The sequence below is a fragment of the Trichechus manatus genome, unplaced genomic scaffold (assembly GCF_000243295.1).
Source record: "Trichechus manatus latirostris isolate Lorelei unplaced genomic scaffold, TriManLat1.0 scaffold00004, whole genome shotgun sequence".
NCBI classification, from domain to species: Eukaryota; Metazoa; Chordata; class Mammalia; order Sirenia; family Trichechidae; genus Trichechus; species Trichechus manatus.
The window spans coordinates 8,290,168-8,309,564 of record NW_004443940.1 but is presented as its reverse complement, the minus strand read 5'-3'; the positions used below and the strand labels follow the sequence as shown (position 1 = coordinate 8,309,564).

The window sequence follows — 19,397 nt, the reverse complement described above, 5'->3', positions numbered from 1 at the left end:
TTTTTTAAATTGTGGTAAATATATAGGTAACAAAATGTTTGCCATTTCTATAATCTTTACATGTACAGTTTAGTGACATTAATTATATTCATCATGCTGTTCAACCATCACCATTAACTGTTTCCCCCTGCAAGTTCTACGCCCTGGAAAAAAGTGAGCAAGGAGGCCTCCAGCGAACCATAAACCAGAAGCTCCTGATCTCAGCAAGGGATAGAACTTGACAGAACTTTCAGAGGGAACTGTGCCCTCCAGAAAGGTGAGGGTGGACTCAGGGGGTGGGAAGGGATGCTTGGCAATGATGATAAATGACGTAGCATTACAGATAATAATGACGCTCTTCCCACCCCTGAGGCATCAGCCCAGTGCTTTCTCAGGCGGAGGGCCTGTGAGGTGAGTGGATGGGGTGTGGTGCCTCACCTTCAGGATGGGAGCCAGGAAGACGGAGATTCCTGTCAGGATAAAGACGATGATGCCGGTCACTCTCTGTTCCCTGGCAAAGAAGAGGACGAGGCTGGGGTGAACTAGGAGATGCTCAGTGACCATTCTAGCCCCTCCTGCCCCTCTGTGGGCCCATGAAGGTTGTATCCAAGGCCTGGGCCTCAGGAACTTCTGCTTTGGGGTCTGTCTGGCTACCTGATTCCAGGACTATACCCCTGCATGAGGACAGGCCCAGCTGACCCTCACTTGTGAGGAAAGGAAGCCCCTGGCTGAGGTGAGGACATTTTGTAGGGGTGTTCTCAGGAGGTTGTTTAGTGTTGTGGCTAATAGCTGGGGTGCCAGACGGGACTTGGGTTGAATCTTGACTCTTCCACTTAATAGTTGTGTGGTCCCAGGCAAGTCCCTAACCACCTGGAGCATCAGTAGAACGGAGATAATGATGGCCTCTACCTCGTGGGCTTGTTGTGAGGATTAAATGTGATATAAAGTGCTTATTATCCCTGTCCTCTACCACTTGTCTGTCAGTTTGTTGTACTGTGGTGGTTTGTGTGTTGCTGTGAAGCTGGAAGTTTGCCACCAGTATTTCAAATACCAGTAGGGTCACTCACAGTGGACAGGTTTCGGTGGAGCTTCCAGACTAAGAAAAATTGGGGAAAAGGAACTGGTGATCTACTTCTAAAAAAAACTGGCCAGTGAAAACCTTATGGATAGCAGCAGAACATTGTCTGATATAGTGCCGGAAGATGAGCCCCTCACGTTGGAAGACACTCAAAAAACGATGGAGGAAGAGCTGCCTCCTCAGAGTAGAGTTGACCTTAATAACGTGGATGGAGTAAAGCTTTCAGGACCTTCACTTGCTCATGTGGCACGACTCAAAAAGAGATGAAATAGCTGTAAGTGTCCATTAATAATCAGAACATGGAATGTATGAAGTATGAATCTAGGGAAGGTGGAAGTTGTCAAAAATGAAATGGAATGCTTGAAGATTGATATTCTAGGCATTAAAACAAATAAACAAAAAAAAACCTCAAACCTGTTGCCGTTGAGTGAGCTGAAATGGACTGGTATTGGCCATTTTGAATCAGATAATCATATGGTCTACTAAGCTGGGAATGACAAACTGAAGAGGAACTGTGTCCCATTCATCATCAACAAGAACATTTCAAGATCTATCCTGAAATACAACATTGTCAGTGATAGGATAATATCCATATGCCTACAAGGAAGGCCAGTTAATACAACTATTATTCAAATTTACACACCAACCACTAAGGCCAAAGATGAAGAAATAAAAGATTTTTATCAACTTCTGCAGTCTGAAATTTATCAAACATGCGATCAAGATACATTGATAATTACTGGTGATTGGAATGCAAAAGTTGGAAACAAAGAAGAAGGATCAGTAACTGGAAAATATGGCCTTGGTAATAGAAATGAAATGGGAGATCACATGATAGAATTTTGCAAGACCAACGACATACTTATTGGAAATACCTTTTTTCAACAACATAAAAGGCGACTATACACATGAACCTTGCCAGATGGAATACACAGGAATCAAACCGACTACGTCAGTAGAAAGAAATGATGGAGAAGCTCAATACCATCAGTCAGAACAAGGCCAAGGGCCGACTGTGGAACAGATCATCACTTACTCATATGCAAGTTAAAGTTGATGCTGAGGAAAATTAAAACAACTCCATGAGAGCCAAAGAATGACCTTGAGTATATCCCAGCTGAATTTAGAAACCATCAAAAGGAAGCATCAAAGGGAGATGGAAGGAATACACAAAAGAATTGGTTGACATTCAACCATTTCAGGAGGTAGCATATAATCCAGAACCAATGGTACTGAAGGAAGAAGTCCAAGTTGCACTGAAGGCATTGGCAAAAAAAACAAGGCTCCAGGAATTGTTGGAATACCAATTGAGATGTTTCAACAAACAGACGCAGTGCTGGAGGTGCTCACTTGTCTATGCCAAGAAACTTGGAAGACAGCTACCTGGCCAAGTGACTGGAAGAGATCCATATATGCACCTATTCCAAAGAGAGGTGATCCAACAGAATGCAGAAATTATCGAACAATATCATTAATATCACATACAAGTAAAATCATGCTGAAGATAATTCAAAAGCGGTTGCAGCAGTACATCAACAGGGAACTGCCAGAAATTCAAGCCGGATTCAGAAGAGGACATGGAACAAAGGATATCATTGCTGATGTCAGATGGATCTTGGTTGAAAGCAGAGAATACCAGAAAGATGTTTACCTGTGTTTTATTGACTACACAAAGGAATAAATGGAGAAAGCATTGAAGTTGTCAAGGATTTCATTTTACTTGGATCCTCAGTCAACACCCATGAAACAGCAGTCAAGAACTCAAATGATGTATTGCATTGGGCAAATCTGCTGCAAAACACCTCTTTAAAGTGTTAAAAAGCAAAGATGTCATTTTAAGGACTAAAGTGTGCCTGACCCAAGCCATGGTATTTTCAATTACCTCATATGCATGTGAAAGCTGGACAATGAATAAGAAAGACTCAAGGAGAATTGATGCATTTGAATTTTGGTGCTGGTGAAGAATACTGAATATACCATCGACTGCACAAAGAGCGAACAAATCTCTCTTGGAAGAAGTACAGCCAGAGTAACCTTAGAAGTGTGGATGGTGAGACTTGGTCTCACGTACTTTGGACACATTATCAGGAGGGACCAGTCCCTGGAGAAGGACATCATGCTTGGTGAAGTAGAGGGTCAGCAAAAAAGAGGAAGACCCTCAATGAGACGGATTGACACAGTGGCCGAAACAATGGGCTCAGAAATAGCAAGAATTGTTTAAGGGTGGTGCAGGACTGGGTAGTGTTTCGTTCTGTTGTACACAGGATCGTTACGAGTTGGAACCAACTCTGTGGCACCTAACAACAATAATCCCTGTCCTTTGATTATAATAAAATCCATACTTTTGTGGGGCATGACTAATGAGGACTCAGGCCAGGCATACATGTGGTGGGCAAAGAGTCCTGGCCGGCTGGCAGAGCAGGCACCCAGGGACCGGGGGCAGGTGTATTTTCCCGGGTGCCCAGGCCCAGCAATGTCTGCCTAGGTTGGAGCTCTGGGGTCTGGGTCGGACACTGCCCTGGCCAGTCCTGAGTGCTGCAACCTGGTGGAAAAGCCTCACTTGGGCAGGCAAGGGCCCAGTTCCCGAGGCTGTGGGGAGAAGCTCTTATAACAGCCCTCATAAGTGTCTGGTGTTTGCTTGCTCTAGAGGCCCTAAGAGGCAGAAGACACACTTCTAAAATGGGTCAGGGACTGGACATGGGGCATGAGAGAAGCCAAGGGAAGAAACAGGCCCTGGTCACAGGCCGGGGAGCAGGGGGCTCCCAGGAAGGCTTTCCCAAGGGAATGGAGATTGGGCAAGATTGAACTCACAGGAGGGCTTTGGGGGGCTGTGTGGATGGGGGCACAAGGGTCTTGAGGAGAAGACAAAAGGACAGGTCAGAAAGGGGTCTTGTGGGGGCCTTGAGTGACCTATACAGGTGCTCATGTGTGTGCACGGGGGCGGGGAATGTCTGCCTGGAGTCTACTAGGAAGAAAGCACCACTTCGAACTCCCTTCAGGAAGCTCACTCCTATCCTGGTGGTTCCTGGGCTGAACAGGGGGTCCTTTTTACCCAAATGCCTTGATGGTAAAAGCAAAGCTGACTTCCTCTCCCACAACCTGACCACTCTCCATGATCCCCAGTCCCTCCTACCTCACCCCCAGGAACTGAGGCTGCTCCCCAGGAGCGCTGGTCTCCGTCTCCATCTTGAGGCTGTCGATGTGGGCGATGGAGATGACTGTGGCTGCCACGTACCAGGGGAGCCCCATGAAGGAGCACAGGGCCATGAGGATGCCTACCCAGAACAGGTCCAGATGGTAGCCGGCTGCCTTCTGCAGGGTGTGGCGCAAGGGGAGAAGCTGTCTAGGGAGCCTGTTCCTGACCATCAGGGGTAGGGGTGTGGGTGACAGCAATCTCCCCAAGGCTGCCATTTTGTGGAAAAGATTTAAGAGCTTCTCTTGGTTTTCCACAGGGTACTCTGAGGGGGCCACAACCCTGAGGTGCTCCCTAGTGAGGATTTCAGAGGTGACAAGCCTCACCACCCCAGAGGTAGCTTCATTTGCCACCTTGTCTGAAAGGGTTGGTGAGGGAAGAGACACAGGCGAGGGAGGAGAGGGATGTTCAGGCTTAGAGAGACCCTGGATTGTGATCCTGGGGAGAAGGGCTCTCACCCAGTGGCCAGATATCTCTGCAATTGCTTAATGAGGGGTCCCAGCTGGGACAGGCCTTAGACCCAGCCCAAGCGGATATGGACAGGGGCAGGGGAGGGGGTGACCTGAATATTCTCAGACTCAGAGGCAGGGAGAGAGTTGCGGGGACCAGGAGGTCCAAAGAAGCTCCTCTGTTCATTGTTCCAGATCAAAATCCCCCTGTCAGGATCTGCTCAGACTCCCAAGTTCACTGGCAGGAGGCACACAGGTGGAGGTGCAGAGGGTCACTTTGGGAGAGGAAACGGGCCTTTGCCCAGGCCCCCATCCTTGGCTCTTCTGGACCGCCTGGTCCTCGGGTCAAGCTGCCCTGGCCTCATTGTCATTACCTGCATCTGGAGGTTGTACTTCCCCCAAGACACACAAAGTGGGAACTCCAGTCTTCTGGTCTCATAATTTCCTTCACAAATGGGCCCAAATATTGGAAGAAGCACCATCTCCCTCCTTCATTCCTTCTGACTTTGTGGGAAGAAAGAGGTTGCACCTCTGCTCCGAGCACCAGCCTTACCCTCAGCTTGTTCTCCTTCCGGTTGACAATGACGGCCGTGATCTGCTGGTCCATGAAGATCAGGATGGTCACCAGCAGGGCAGGCAGGATGCTAGCCGGGTACACCCACCACGGATTCTTCCCAAAGGGGGCCACGAACCAGCCTCGGTCAGGCCGTGTGGGCTGAGCGGGAGCAAAGGAGAGGGGCCTGTCCTCTCCCCCACATCCCGTCCACTTCCCAGCCCTTTTGCCTCTCCCCCACCTGTTGTACTTCTCAACTGCAATCTTTTCCCTTAAAGACATTACGTAACTACAACTTGAGGGTAAAGAGACTAAGGAGGCAGGCAAACCTGGGAAGGAGTATGAACACAGAAGGCATTTGTAGAGCTAAAGAAATAACTTGCTGCTGTGGCCCTGGGGTTGGCTGGGAAACAGGGAAGTGGGGAGTCACTAATTGTGAAATAGCAAAAAGCAGAAATGGGGCCTAACATGCAAGCAAAAAGAACTTTGATGGGGTCAGTCCCTGACCCTTCTGCCTCCCCTCTGAGTCACCTGTCTGTGGAGCATTATAGAATTTTCTGTAAAATACTGAAGATATTCATCAATTCAAACTCTGCATATTGAGAATAAGGGAAAGCTGTGCAGGAGCTGGGCTGAAGTTGATCTTTTATTGAAGAGAAAGGGATATTTTAATTTTAAAGGCCAATATGAATTGTATAAGACTTGCTTAAGCTACTTAGGAGAACCCTGAAATTATATCTCCAAGGTCAAGACCACAAAGAACCTGGTTCTAGAACCTAAACCCTCACCCTAATTTAGATGGTTGCTGCTCCTTATGAGGGGGCAGGGCTTGAGCTTGGCAACAACCACAGGGCACCAACTCTGGACTAACGGGTAATTTCTGAGGCTGTGGTTCTCAAGTTTGAGCATGCTTCAGAATCCCCTGGAGGGCTTGTTAAAGTGCAGATTGTGGGCCCCGCTCCCACAGTTTCTGATTCCATAGGTCTGGGATGGGGCCGAATTTGTGTTTCTAACAAGTTCCCAGGTGATGAAGTGATGCTAGTCTTGGGACCACACTTTGAGAACCTCTGTCCTAAGGGACCAACAGATCCCAGTTGGCTCAACCTTTAGACTGCTATGGGTCAGGCAATTGGAGACATTCAAGTGGAAATCAAGGGGCTTTAGCAGTGCTGGAGGTGGATTCCAGCACCTTCTCCACCCTGTGGCTTCACAACAAGATTTCATTGGGAACATGTCTACACCCCACCATCTCAAGGTTTTAGGAAGTTCCTTACTGGAAGTTGAGACCACCGTAGATCTGCGAGGACCCCTCTACCCCCCAGGGAGGGCTGTGAGGAGGAGGAGGTGGAGCACACACAGAGGACCACCAAGGCCGCTTGGCTGAGAGGAGAAGATTTGGCCAGCGTAAGGGGAAGGACCTGCAGCTGGTGGGCAGGCAGAAGAGAGTGCCCAGAGCAGGGGCAACGGGCAAACCTTGATGACACTGGGCACGTGCAGCTTAGGGGTTTCCAGGCCAAAACAGGCATCGATTCCACAGAAGAGCAGGATGGAGAAGACAATGGAAAAGTCGGCCACCAGGGCCCGGACCTGCAGAAAGGAGATGAGTAAGTGAGCGAAGCACCTGCCCAGCTCACGGCAGACTCAGTCCTAAGACTCAGCATGGTTTAAGAGATTGGACTCTTAAGTCGGCAGATCTAGTCTCAAATCCTGGCTCTGCCCCTTGCTGGCTGTGTGATCTTGGGGAAGGCTTGTCATCTCTCTGAGCCTTAGTTTCTTCATCTGTAAGATGAAGATGATGATAGTACCTACCTCACAGGTGTAAGTGAGCTATGACATATGGTAGATAGTAGTCACAGTGGGAGCTGTTACAATGAACCCTGTGAGAGCCGGAACTCCACGGAACTGCCTTGTTTTTCTGGGTCTTGCAACTTTTCTGCCTTTGACAGGGTGCAGTCTTACCACTTTTCTGTCACTCGTTTTAGTGGAAAATATTTGAGTTTTCCTTCTCTGATAGGTTTCTGCCTTACACAGGTACTGGCTTTTGCAGGTTTGACTGTATTATCCATGCGGCCATGGCAGCCATTGCTGAAGACAGTTTTGGGTATGGCAGACTGAACTGGGTCTGCTGTGGTGAGGGCAAGGGCTGAACTCGGAAGGAAACCCTAGCTCCTAAAAATGTGTGACAGATGGTTGCACTCCCACCTGGGCTGGGAGGGCAGCCCTCAAGCTCTGCTGGGGACCAGACCTTCTACTCACTAAAGGTCCTCTGCCCCTTGCGCCTTTGTTTCCAGGACTTCCTAGGCTGGGTTCTGGACCTCACCTCCTATCCTTCCTCAATCAGTGCCCTCTGGCTGCCTCTCACACCAGTCAACATTCAGAAGTCTCAGGACAGAGGAGGGTCCTGACGTCCATCCTGCCGCCCGTTTTATATCTATTCAGAGATAGCAATTTCTAGAGAAACTACTGGGAAAGTTAAGAAGGGCAGGGGCAAGTGATGGCACATTGAATTCTTTTCCTGGTCTTTCTACTCTCCTTTAACATTGTTAATAAAATAATGTATGTACTCGATTTGAAAAATAGACTATTCTAAAAAGACTTACAGTGAAAATCAAAGTCCCCCACCTTAACTCCCATCACTCCAGTCCCACCTTCCAGGCACACGCACTTACATCTCCTTGGTTTTAAGTGTCCTGGTAGTTTTCTCTGTGTCATTAAATAATACGTTTATACTTTTGTATTTTGCTTTACTAATTTTAAGGCATTGCCTAGTTTAAGTAAGGAGGCAGTTAAGTTAGGGATAGTGCATTATCCCTCCTGCTCGCTCCTCATTCCCAATCTTGCATAGTTATTTTAACAATCCTTCTTCAGGTGTCCTCTGTACTTTCAAGTTATATTAAAACAAAAACCAAACCCGTTACCGTCGAGTTGATTCCGACTCATAGCAACCCTATAGGACAGAGGAGAACTGCCCCCATAGGGTTTCCAAGGAGCGCCTGGTGGATTTGAACTGCTGACCTTTAGGTTAGCAGCCATAGCCCTTAACACTACGCCACCAGGGTTTCCCAAGTTATAAAATTAGATGTATTTTTCTCTTTCCATTAACTTTGCCAGTAGCTATTGCTCTCTGTCATTCTGGGTGGGGGTCCCTGCACCTAACTTTCCTACCACCTTTCTTCTACCCCTACCATCTTCCACTTGTGGCACCTTTGCTTTGATCTTTACATTGTCCAAGCTGAGAATACTCATAGTCTGTTCTTCCAACATGTGCCTTTGGTCTTTTATCTATAAGCTGATCCTAAAAGTTGAAAACCAACAACAGCTTTATATTATTATGACTATAAATACTGGTCATGGCAGAAGCAAGTCGTGTGTTTGGTTTACATCTCCTTTTCTACAATATTTCTACAATAGCATCCAAGTCAAAAAATTATTACATTAAACCATATGAGTTTGCCATTTTTATAGGTCAAAAACAATTCAATATAGGCAATTTCACTGGTTCAATCTAATGTAAAGGTGCATGCAGTAAACAGCTGTGAATTCCCTCCCACCTTAAGAAATAAAACGCCACCTGCTCAGTGGATGCTTCCTTTGTTACGCATTGACACACCTGTCCCTGCCCTCTAGAGAGAAACACTGGCCTGATTTGGAGCTTATGATACCCAGGAGTGTCTTTACACTTTTACTAAATACGTTTGTTGCTGTTGCGTGCTGTCAAGTTGATTTCGACTCATAGGGGCCCTATATGACAGAGCAGAACTGCCCCATAGGGCTTCCTACGCTGTCATCTTTATGGGAAAGGAGCCCTGGTGGCACAGTGGTTAAGTGCTTGGCTGCTAACTGAAAGGTCGAAAGGTTGGTGGTTTGAACCCACCAGTTGCTTTGTGTAAAGATTATAGCCTTGGCACAGCAGTCCAGGGATAAGGACTAGAAGGCAGAAGGGGACAGGAGAGCTGGTGATAGGGAACCCAAGGTTGAGTAAGGACAGTGTTGACATGTCGTGGGGTTGTTAACCATTGTCGTAGGGCAATATGTGTACTAAATGATTAATGAGAAACTATTATGTTTTGTAAACCTTCATCTAAAGTGAGAATAGCAGCACAACTGGGAGAACATAATCAATGTCACTGAATAGTACATGTAGAAATTTTTGAAATGGTGTATCTTTGGCTATGTATATTTTCACAAAAAAAAAAGGTCGTCCAAGGTCGAGAAGGGAGAGTGTTGATATGTTGTGGGGTTGTTAACCAATGTCATAAAATAATATGTGTAGTGGCTGTTTAATAAGAAACTATTTGTTCTGTAAACCTTCACCTAAAGTACAAATAAAAAAAAAAAAAAAAAAGAGATCACAGCCTTGGAAACCCTATGGGGCAGTTCCCCTCTGTCCTATCAGGTCTCTAGGAGTCAGAATCAACTCATTGGCAACAGGTAATGGGAATCTTTCTGGGAACCGATTGCCAAGTCTTTTCTCCCATGGAGCCGCTGGTGGGTTTTAACCCCTGACCTTTCAGTTAGCAGCCAAGTGCTTAACCATTGTGCTACCAGGGCTCCTTAAATACGTATACATCCATAAACAATATGTGGCATTACTTTGCATGTGTTTAGTTGTACAAAGATGGCATCATATTATTTGTAATCTTCTGCCTCACGCTTGATTTTGCTCAGCATTATGTTTGTGATCATTTTCCTCGTGGTGAGCGGCAGCTGTAGTCCATGTACATTTGTTGTCCTTTAACGTGCGGATGATTACTTTTCAATATGTGTTTATTTATTGCCCTATAGGTAGATAAATTGAGATTATTTTCAATTTCTCTGCTTAGAGTCAATGTTTTTGTGAACACTCTTGTACACGTGTGAGAATTCTTCTAGGGTGTTTTCCTGGGGGTGGTAGTGGAGGGTTGAAGATCATCTCTATCTCCAGCTTTATCAGAGCGCCAAGTTGCTCTCTAGATTGGATGTACCTATTTACACTCCCTGTGTGCTACAAACAGTTAATGTGCTCAGTTGCTAACTGTCTTAGTTATCTCGTGCTGCTGTAACAGAAATTCCACAAGTGGATGGCTTTAACAAACAGAAATTCATTCTCTCATAGCTTAGAAGGCTAGGAGTCTGAATTCAGGGCACCAGCTCTAGCGGAAGGTTTTCTCTCTCTGTCAGCTCTGGGTGAAGGTCCTCGTCATCAATTTTCCCCTGGTCTAGGAGCTTCTCAGCGCAGAACCCCAGGTCCAAAGGATGCGCTCCCCTCCTGGTTCTTCATTTTTGGTGGCATGAGGTCCCCTTGTCTCTCTGCTCCCTTCTCTCTTTTATCTCTTAAAAGAGATCGACTCAAGATATAACTTAATCTTGTAGATTGAGTCTTGCCCCATTAACATAACTGCCTCTAATCCTGTCTCATTAACATCATAGAGGTAGAATTTACAACACATAGGAAAATCACATCAGATGACAAAATGGTGGACAACCACACAATACTGGGAATCATGGCCTAGCCAAGTTGACTTTTTTTTTTTAATAGATCAAAGTTTATTAGTGGTTACCAGGGATTGGTGAAAGGGAGTTGTAAGGTGCCATGGAGTTGGTTCCTACTCATAATGACCCTATGTACAACCGAAACAAGCACTGCCGCATCCTGCACCATCCTCACAGTCATTGCTATGCTTAAGCCCATCGTTACAGCCACTGCAGCAATCCATCTTGTTGAGGGTCTTCCTCTCTTTCACTGACCTTCTAATTTATCAAGCATGATGTCCTTCTTCAGGAACTGGTCCCTCCTGATAATACGTCCAAAGGGCCTGAGACAGCGTCTTGCCATCCTTGCTTCTAAGGAGCATTCTGGCTGTACCTCTTCTAAGTCAGATTTGTTAATTCTTCTGGCAGTCTGTGGTATATTCAATATTCTTCGCCAAAACTATAATTCAAAGGCATCAATTCTTTGGTCTTCCTTATTCACCGTCCACCTTTCGCATGCATATGAGGCTTGGGTCAGGTGCACCTAAGTTCTCAAAGTGACATCTATGCTTTTCAACACTTTAAAGAGGTCTTTTTCAGCAGATTTGCCCAATGCAATATGATACTCATTTTGGGGGGACACAATTCAATCCATAACATTATCCGAAAGGTTGGAGGTTCCAATCCGCTCAGAGGCACCTCGGAAGAAAGACTTGGTGATCTACTTCTGAAAAATCAGCCATTGAAAACTCTATGGAGCACAGTGCTGTTCTGACACACATGGGGTCACCATGAGTCAGAGTCCACTTGACGGCAACTGGCTTTTTATTTACACTATCACCCACTGCTTTTCATCTCCCCAACACTGAAGGGTGTGAAACGATGTGGCCTCATTCTTCTCTGCAACACTAAATTCCAGAAGGCCACAGAGCAATTTGTAAATGATTTGAGGGAAAAAACTGGTGGCACAAGAATTTCACACTAAGTGAATTATTTTTATCTTGCAAGCAACAGATAGACATTCTCAGAAGTAGCCACTGCTCTAGAATGTCTATATAAAAACAGATTTAGGTTTATGACTGGTCAGAAGTGGGGAGGCAGGGAGGGAACTTGTCTTGAGGATGCATTGTGTTGCAAGCATACAATTGTTTACTTAGTACGTATATTACAAAGCTTCCTAAAGAGGCTTTTATTTAGTTCTTACAAAATACTGGGAAAAACTCAATTGTTCATATCAAGGATTCTTATCATCATTATTATAGTGATTGTATTTATTTGAGATGGCTTTAGGAGAGTGCTGATGGGTTTATGGTGGGGAAGAATAGCTAAAATTCTTCCAAGTGCCTCTCCTCTTGACACAGCCATTTCTCAAAATAGCAAGCGCTTCTTTGGTTAATAAATTTGTGTTTCCAGCCACAAACAGAAAATGAAATAAAAAGATAACAGTTCATATATACAATGGCATTAAAAAATAAAATACTTAAGAATAAATCTAACAAAAGATGTGCAAGACCTCAAAATCAAAACCTATAAAACATAATGGAGAGAAAAAAAGATCTAAATAAATGGAGAATTATACTGTGTTTGTGGATTGGAAGTCTCAAAATTTGAAAGATGTCAGTTTTCCCCAAGTTGATATATAGAATCATTATAATCCTACCAAAATTCCAACAAGTTTTGACTCTGGTGAAATTTAAGACAATTCTAAAATTCAAGGAGAAATGCAAAGAGCTAAGAATAGCCAAGACACTCTTAAGAAAGTAAAGCAAAGAGGGAGAATTTGGTCTACAAGATGTTCAGGCTTACTCTAAGCTATAGAAAGAAAAACAATGTAATATTGGTATGAGGACAGATAAGTAAAGAAATAAGTTTTGATACAATTTTGATATACTCGACTACAGTAAAACTAAGAATTTCTGTTAATCAAAATATACTGTAAAGAAAATGAAACAGAATAAAGAGCCCAGAAATAGACCTTGGCATACATGGATACTTGATATTCAGCAAAGGAAGCACTACAGTGGGAAAAGAACAGTCTTTAAAAAAAAAAAAAATTAAGTGCTGGAACAATTAGCTATTCATATTAAAAAAAACAATTCTGATGTGAAAGGAAAAACAAAGAAGCTTTTAGAAGATATCTTTTGTCCAATATTTCCCTTAAGAACAATTTTAATATATTTAACTACAGTAAAACTTACAATTCCTATTAATCAAAAGATACCATTAAGAAAGTAAAAAGCCCAGTCACAGAGCAGGAGAAGATATGTGAAACATATACAACCACAAAAGTGTTTTTATCTAGAATATATAAAGAACTCCTGAAAGTCAGAAAGAAAAAGACAACCCAATAGAAAACGTCCGAGAGATTCCAGCAGGCACGTCCAAGAAGAAAGTCAAATGGCCACGTGGCCAATAGACACCCGATAAGGTTTGCAACCTCATTTGTCACTGGAGAAATGAAAAAATTTAAAACGACAACAAGATACTACTAATATAGAAAGGCTAAAGATAAAAGTCTGACAATATCAATTGTTGTCAAGGGGACTTGAACCCAGTTCCCCTTGACTCCAAAATCTGTGCTCTTTCTGCAGCAAACAGAATGGACCTTGGAAAACCTCCATGGGCTGGTGCTGATGTGGTGTCCATCCTGTCAGAGGACCAGAATCTTTCCTAACTGCAGGGTGAGCTTACCTTGGTAGGGAAATAGCGGCTGGATTTGAACTTCTTCAGGGTCAGGGTCATGGAGTATGTCCCGAAGAAAAGGATGAAGGACATAAGTGCAAGGTCTGGGATGAACTGACAGGAATTCCCGAGCAGGCGCCCACCATAGCTCAGACACTCCTTCTTGCTCAGCAGGGACCAGTCCAACCCTGTGAGGTTAAGGGGGTTGTACTTGGAGACCAAGCACAGGAGAGAAAGAGTCAGGGTCTTCCTGGTGGGTCTGGTGTGTCCAAGCCCCACCTCCCCTCCCACCTGCAATTCCCAGGCAGCCTCCACCCACTTCACTGCCCTCTGAGATGCCCTGGCCCTCGTGTCCCATGATGGTGCCCTCATCAACTTAGTGATGTTCCTGTGGACACAATGGCTCGAGGAATGACAAGCAGGCAGCTCCCTGGGAACATTAACTGCTGATATGTTTCTTCATTGTGTGCTAGGATGCACCGCTTTGCTAGCAAGGAAGACGGTGCTGGGGAAACCCCCTCTCTCTCAGTAGCCCTGGCTCCCAGCACAATTAACCACAGGTTCTGTGGGCTCCTCCTGCCCAAAGCATCTCCCATTTATTCTGCCCTTCCCTTTCCCTCTTTCACACACTGGGGTTCACACCCTTCCAGGTCACTTTACTCATTTCGTCCTGGTGTCCCAGATGCCTAAAACCCAGGGTCTAAGAAGTGCAAAAGGATTCCTGGTGGCACAATTGTTAAGTGCTTTGCTGCTAACGAAGGGCGTGCTGTTCGAACCCACTAGCTGCTCCGTGGGAGAAAAGACCTGGTAATCTGCTCGCATAAGGATTACAGCGTAGATTTCATTCCTAGGGATATACCCTAGAGACCTAAAAGTAGTGACATGAATGGACATATGCGCACCTATGTTCATTGCAGCTTTATTCACAATAGCAAAAAAAAAAAAAAAAAAAAAAAAAAGAAAAGGAAACATCTGAAGTGCCCATCAGGAGATGAATGGATAAGCAAAATGTGGTACATGCATACAATGGAATACTACACAACCATAAACAGCAACGATGAGTCCAAGAAACATATTATAACATGGATGGACCTGGAGGTCATAACGCTAAGTGAAACAACTCAAGCACCTAAGGACAAGTATTGTATACTCCTTCTTTTATAAGAAGACAAGAACAGACATATATAAAGAGACCAATGTTCAATGGTGGCTATGGGGGGAAGAGGGGAGGGAGGGGGAAGCACGCTCTAGATCATAAATACTTGTTATTTTTGGTGATGGGAAAAGTAGCACCGAATGTGGGTGTAGTGAGCACAGCACGACAAGGTAAATGATGCTGTCAAGAGGCGCTCATGAGAAAAGGATGCCTGTGCTAAAGAATTTGACATATATAAGAGGGCAACAAATAAACAAAGAACAAAAAACGCACCTAGGATCACATAAGGATGGGTATAGGTATATACATATACAGGTAGGTACAGGTGTACGCATATGTGAGAACAGATAGAAGTATCTATATGTACATGTAAGCCCAGATATGTGTCCCGTTGCAAACCCATTTCTGCCGAGTCAATTCCGACTCATAGTGACCCTATAGGACAGGGTAGAACTGCCCCATAGAGTTTCCAAGGAGCAGCTGGTGGATTCGAACTGCCAACCACATATGTGTAGGCAGGCACATATATTTACTGAAGACACAACTAAAGAATAACCCTCAGACATAACCGAACACCTTCCGGGATCGGTTTTCTGAGTTTAAAGGCCTAGGGCCGTAGTCTTACGGGACAACTTACTCAATTGGCATAATATAGCTCAAAAAGTTCATGTTCTGTATCCTAGTGAAGTGAGCGGCGCCTAGGATCTTAAAAGCTTGTGAGCAGCCATCTAAGATACAACTATTGGTCTCTACTTGTCAGGAGCAAAAGAGTAAGAAGGTAACCAAAATCACAGAGAAGAAACAAGTATACAAGGCTAATAGCCTACGTGAACCATGACCTCAACTACCCTGAGATCAGAAGAACTAGATGGTGCCCGGCTACCACCATGGAGTGATCCGATGGAGGGCAAAATAGATGATCCTGGTTACAATGGGAGAAAAATACAGAACAAAACTCAAATTCTTAAAGATGGCCAGACTAACTGGACCACCTGAGACCAGAGGACTCCCTGAGACTACCCCACCCTGAGACACTCTTTAAACCTTGAACCAAAACTATCCCGAGATCACCTTTTAACAGAAATACACACAAAATAAAGGCTATTACCCGTTACACTGGCACTCTACTAAAAAAACACCTGTATGAATCCAAAAGGTCGACATTTAATCCAAAGCAAAGATGACAAGATAAGGGGGCAGAGAAACTAGAGTACTGGAAATGGAACAACCAGAATGCAACTAATGAGAATGCTGGCACAAAGTGAAAAATGTAACTAATGTCATTGATCAATTTGTATGGAAATTGTCCGAGAGGAACCTAACTTGCAGTGTAAATTTTCACCAAAACCACAATAAAATATCAAAAAAAAAAAAAAAAAAAATCACAGCCTAGGAAACCCTATAGGGCAGTTCCACTCTGAGTCAGAGTCGACTTGACAGCACACAACATATATATATGTATACATATATACATATATATACAATATTTATGCACCTGGATTTACTAGAATGAGGCAAGCTGCTAAAATGCATATGCTTTACAATGCTTTGCATGCGACCCCAGCAAGCACGTGTAGGACCTCTGCAAGGCTGGATTGCTGTAAGTTGACCTTAGTTTCCCAACTCTTTCCTTGCTCCCCACACAAACAAAAGTACTTGAAGTTCTGACATTAGAGAAAATTACTTACCAGAGAAGCATTGGTGTTTGGTGCCGGCGTGGCTGAAGCATTGAACATGGTTGTATTCACTGTGGATGAGCACACGACATGGGAACGGTCAGCTGCAGCTGGGCCGGAGCCTGCAGCACCCCCTGGGCGCCCACCCTCTTCCTATCTCCCTCCAGGAGTAAAGCCGAGGATTGGCTTTAATTGTGAGGGCACCCCACCACTCTCTTTACTTTGCCGAGAGTGCCAACAAGGGAAGAGAATGGTGGGAAGGAGCCTGGGCCATAGCTCTGATAGACCAGCTGGGCCAGGGTAGGACAGCTCCTGCCTGACGCTGAGGGCTGGTTTTAAAAACTGAAATAAGAAATCCAGTGCTAAGACAAAGCCTAAGACAAGTTAGTGAATAATGTACCTTGTGAGTCCCTCTTGTCCAATGGACACATTTCTGTGCTGTTAGACTTAAAAATATTTTCAAACAACTTACTCTATGCCACACACTATGCCAAACCCATATATATATTATCTAGTTAAGTCCCTAAATCCCCACGAAGTATCCCCATTTTACAGATGGAGGTAGCTGAGGCCCAGAGAGGTTAAGTAACTTGTCCATTGCCCAAGGTCACACAGCTTGTACTTGGTGGAACCATGATTCCATCCCAGGCAGGCTGGCCCCCGAGCCTATCACCTGTCCTCCCAGCCCTACGCAGAGAGCTCCCCCAGGCTGCACCCTCCACGGACACTTCCTTTCCCTCCCTCTCCTGTCCATATATGCTTTTCTTTAAGGTCAGCTGGGCCTGTAAGAACTTGTTGGCTTTGATATTATCTTCCCTTGAATGTAAGCTGAGAAAAAAGGCAGCGGGTCTAGGACCTGAGGGAGAATAAGGAACTCAAAAGTTCTACTCTCAGCTGTTCTTGAACCTGCAGGTACTCCCTCCCCTGGGTCTCAGTGTCCCTAACTGTAAGTGGAGCTTATGAGGGTTCACTTCAGGGGCCATGAGAAGAGTTGAGAGGAACCCTAATTTCCCTCCTCTTGTTTCCATGTGGCGCCTTCCAGTCCCACTTGGCTTGCCTCACCTGTCCTCCTCCCACCCTCCATGGGGAAGCTCATGAAGCTCACTAGAGAATATGGCTACTCATTAAAAAGGCAAACTCAGAGGACAGCCATGTGCCCTCTCTCTTGCTCCTGTGTAGCATGGGCAGAGGAGAAAGGCCTTCCTCCTCCACATGACAGCCAACTGAGCAGCTCTACTGCAGTGTGTTTGGGGAAGTTTGTTCTCTGAACGGAGCCCTGATGGCAAAGTGGTTAAGAGTTCAGCTGCTAACCAGAAAGGTCGGCAGTTCGAATCCACCAACCACTCCTTGGAAACCCTACGGGGCAGTTCTACTTTGTCCTATATGGTCTCTATGAGTCGAAATCAACTCGACTGCAATGAGTTTGGTTTGGTCTTGGTTCTCTGAACCAGTTTTACTGGTAATAAGTCTGAAATGCATTGCAAACTCCATTTGGCTCCTGCTGGCTGTCCACAGTTGGCTAGGGACCCAGGAGGAAGAAGAGATTTTTTTTTTCCAATGTTTTTTCAGTTGTGCTTTAGGTGAAGGTTTACAGAGTAAATAAGTTTCTCATCAAACAATTAATACACATGTTGTCTTGTGACATTGGTTACCAACCCCACGATGTATCATCACTCCCCTTCTTGACCTTGGGTTCTCTATTTCCATTCATTCAACTTTCCTGTCACCTCTGTCCTTGCCCCTGGGTTGGTGTGCCCATTTGGTCTCATACACATGGTTGAGCTACATGTATTATTGCTTGTTTTATGGGCCTGTCTTATCTTTGGTTGGAGGGTGAACCTCAGGAGTGACTTCAATACTGAGTTAAAAGGGTGTCCAGGGGCCATACTCTTGGGGTTTTTCCAGTCTCTGTCAGACCAGTAAGTCTGGTCTTTTTTGTGAGTTTGAATTTTGTTCTACATTTTTCTCTAGCTTTCCAGGACCCTCTATTGTGATCCCTGTCAGAGCAGTCAGTGGTGGAAGCTGGGCACCATCTATTTGTGCCGGACTCAGTCTGGTGGAGGCTGTGGTAGTTGTGGTCCATTAGTCCTTTACCAATCTTCCCCTTGTGTCTTTGATTTTCTTCATTCTCCCTTGCTTCAGACAGGATGGGACCCTTAGACGTATCTTAAATGGCTGCTCACAAGATTTTAAGACCCCAGACTCTACTCACCAAATCAGAATGTAGAACATTTTCCTTATAAACGATTTTATGCCAGTTGAGCTAGATATCCCCTGAGACCATGGTTCCCAGCCCTCAGCCCTCAGCCCTCAGCCCAGTAACTCGATCCCTGTGGGAGTTTGGATGTGTCTATGAAGAATTAGAGATTACTCTTAAGGCTTCCCCCAACTTCCGACAAGTTGTGCACAAGGGTGGAGGCAACCACAGGCCCCCTTTATGTTGTGGACTTCCAGGGCAGCTGAAGGTAGCCAAGGAATTCAGTCTTGACCCAGGGCAGAGTATTCCTAAAAGCTCTACAAACACATAGGTTTGTTACAATGGTTCTGAAGAAAAGCTTTACTTATTAGAAATCAGGGACATCTACTGCCTTTCCTCACTCTAGACCAAGAGAACATGATGAATAACGAAGGAAAGGGACAGAGAAGGTGAGCAAGGGGGCTGGCTCAGGGCTACCCATACAAGTGCTAGAGGACCCCTGGCTAAAGCTTGAGCCTGGGTTATTCAGATGCCTTTCAGAACTAGACATTCTTTTGATGTCTTTGGCTTAGGCTTACACATTCTTTCATAGAACTTTGTATGGTTTACCTGAAAGCCACTTTGAGATGAAGATGGAAGAAATACAACATGGAAAATTCCAGAGAGGATCTAAGGCTAAAATATTTTAAAATTCTAGTGTTTACAAAGTGGTACTCACTTGGGATTGAAAGCAGCCAAATCAGTGTGCAGCATCAATCAAATAGAATACAAATCAGTTACAATAGAAACAAAATTAAAATAAAAAAGAGAGGAAGAGAGTGCCTGCAACAAATGCACCCGGATAATGTAAGACGTTACTAATAGGGGAAACTGTATGTGGAGGGGAGAGGGGGACATGGGAACTCTGTACTTTCTGCTCAATTTTTCTGTAAACCTAAAACTGCTCTGTTATGGACTGAACTGTGTCGCCCAAAAATATGTAT

General features: G+C 44.9%; 1 protein-coding gene across 1 annotated transcript in view; it reads right to left on the bottom strand.

Annotated features, from left to right (window-relative positions):
- Nucleotides 1–19,397, bottom strand: part of SLC4A5 (solute carrier family 4 member 5) — an 88,050-nt gene that overhangs the window by 15,632 nt on the left and 53,021 nt on the right. Inside the window, exons 15-20 of the mRNA XM_004369184.2 lie at nucleotides 16,230–16,288; nucleotides 13,395–13,595; nucleotides 6,726–6,839; nucleotides 5,253–5,414; nucleotides 4,191–4,369; nucleotides 418–490 (exon numbers count right to left, since the gene is read on the bottom strand). Of these exons, the coding sequence (XP_004369241.1) occupies nucleotides 418–490; nucleotides 4,191–4,369; nucleotides 5,253–5,414; nucleotides 6,726–6,839; nucleotides 13,395–13,595; nucleotides 16,230–16,288 (788 nt within the window). The remainder of the gene's footprint in view (nucleotides 1–417; nucleotides 491–4,190; nucleotides 4,370–5,252; nucleotides 5,415–6,725; nucleotides 6,840–13,394; nucleotides 13,596–16,229; nucleotides 16,289–19,397) is intronic.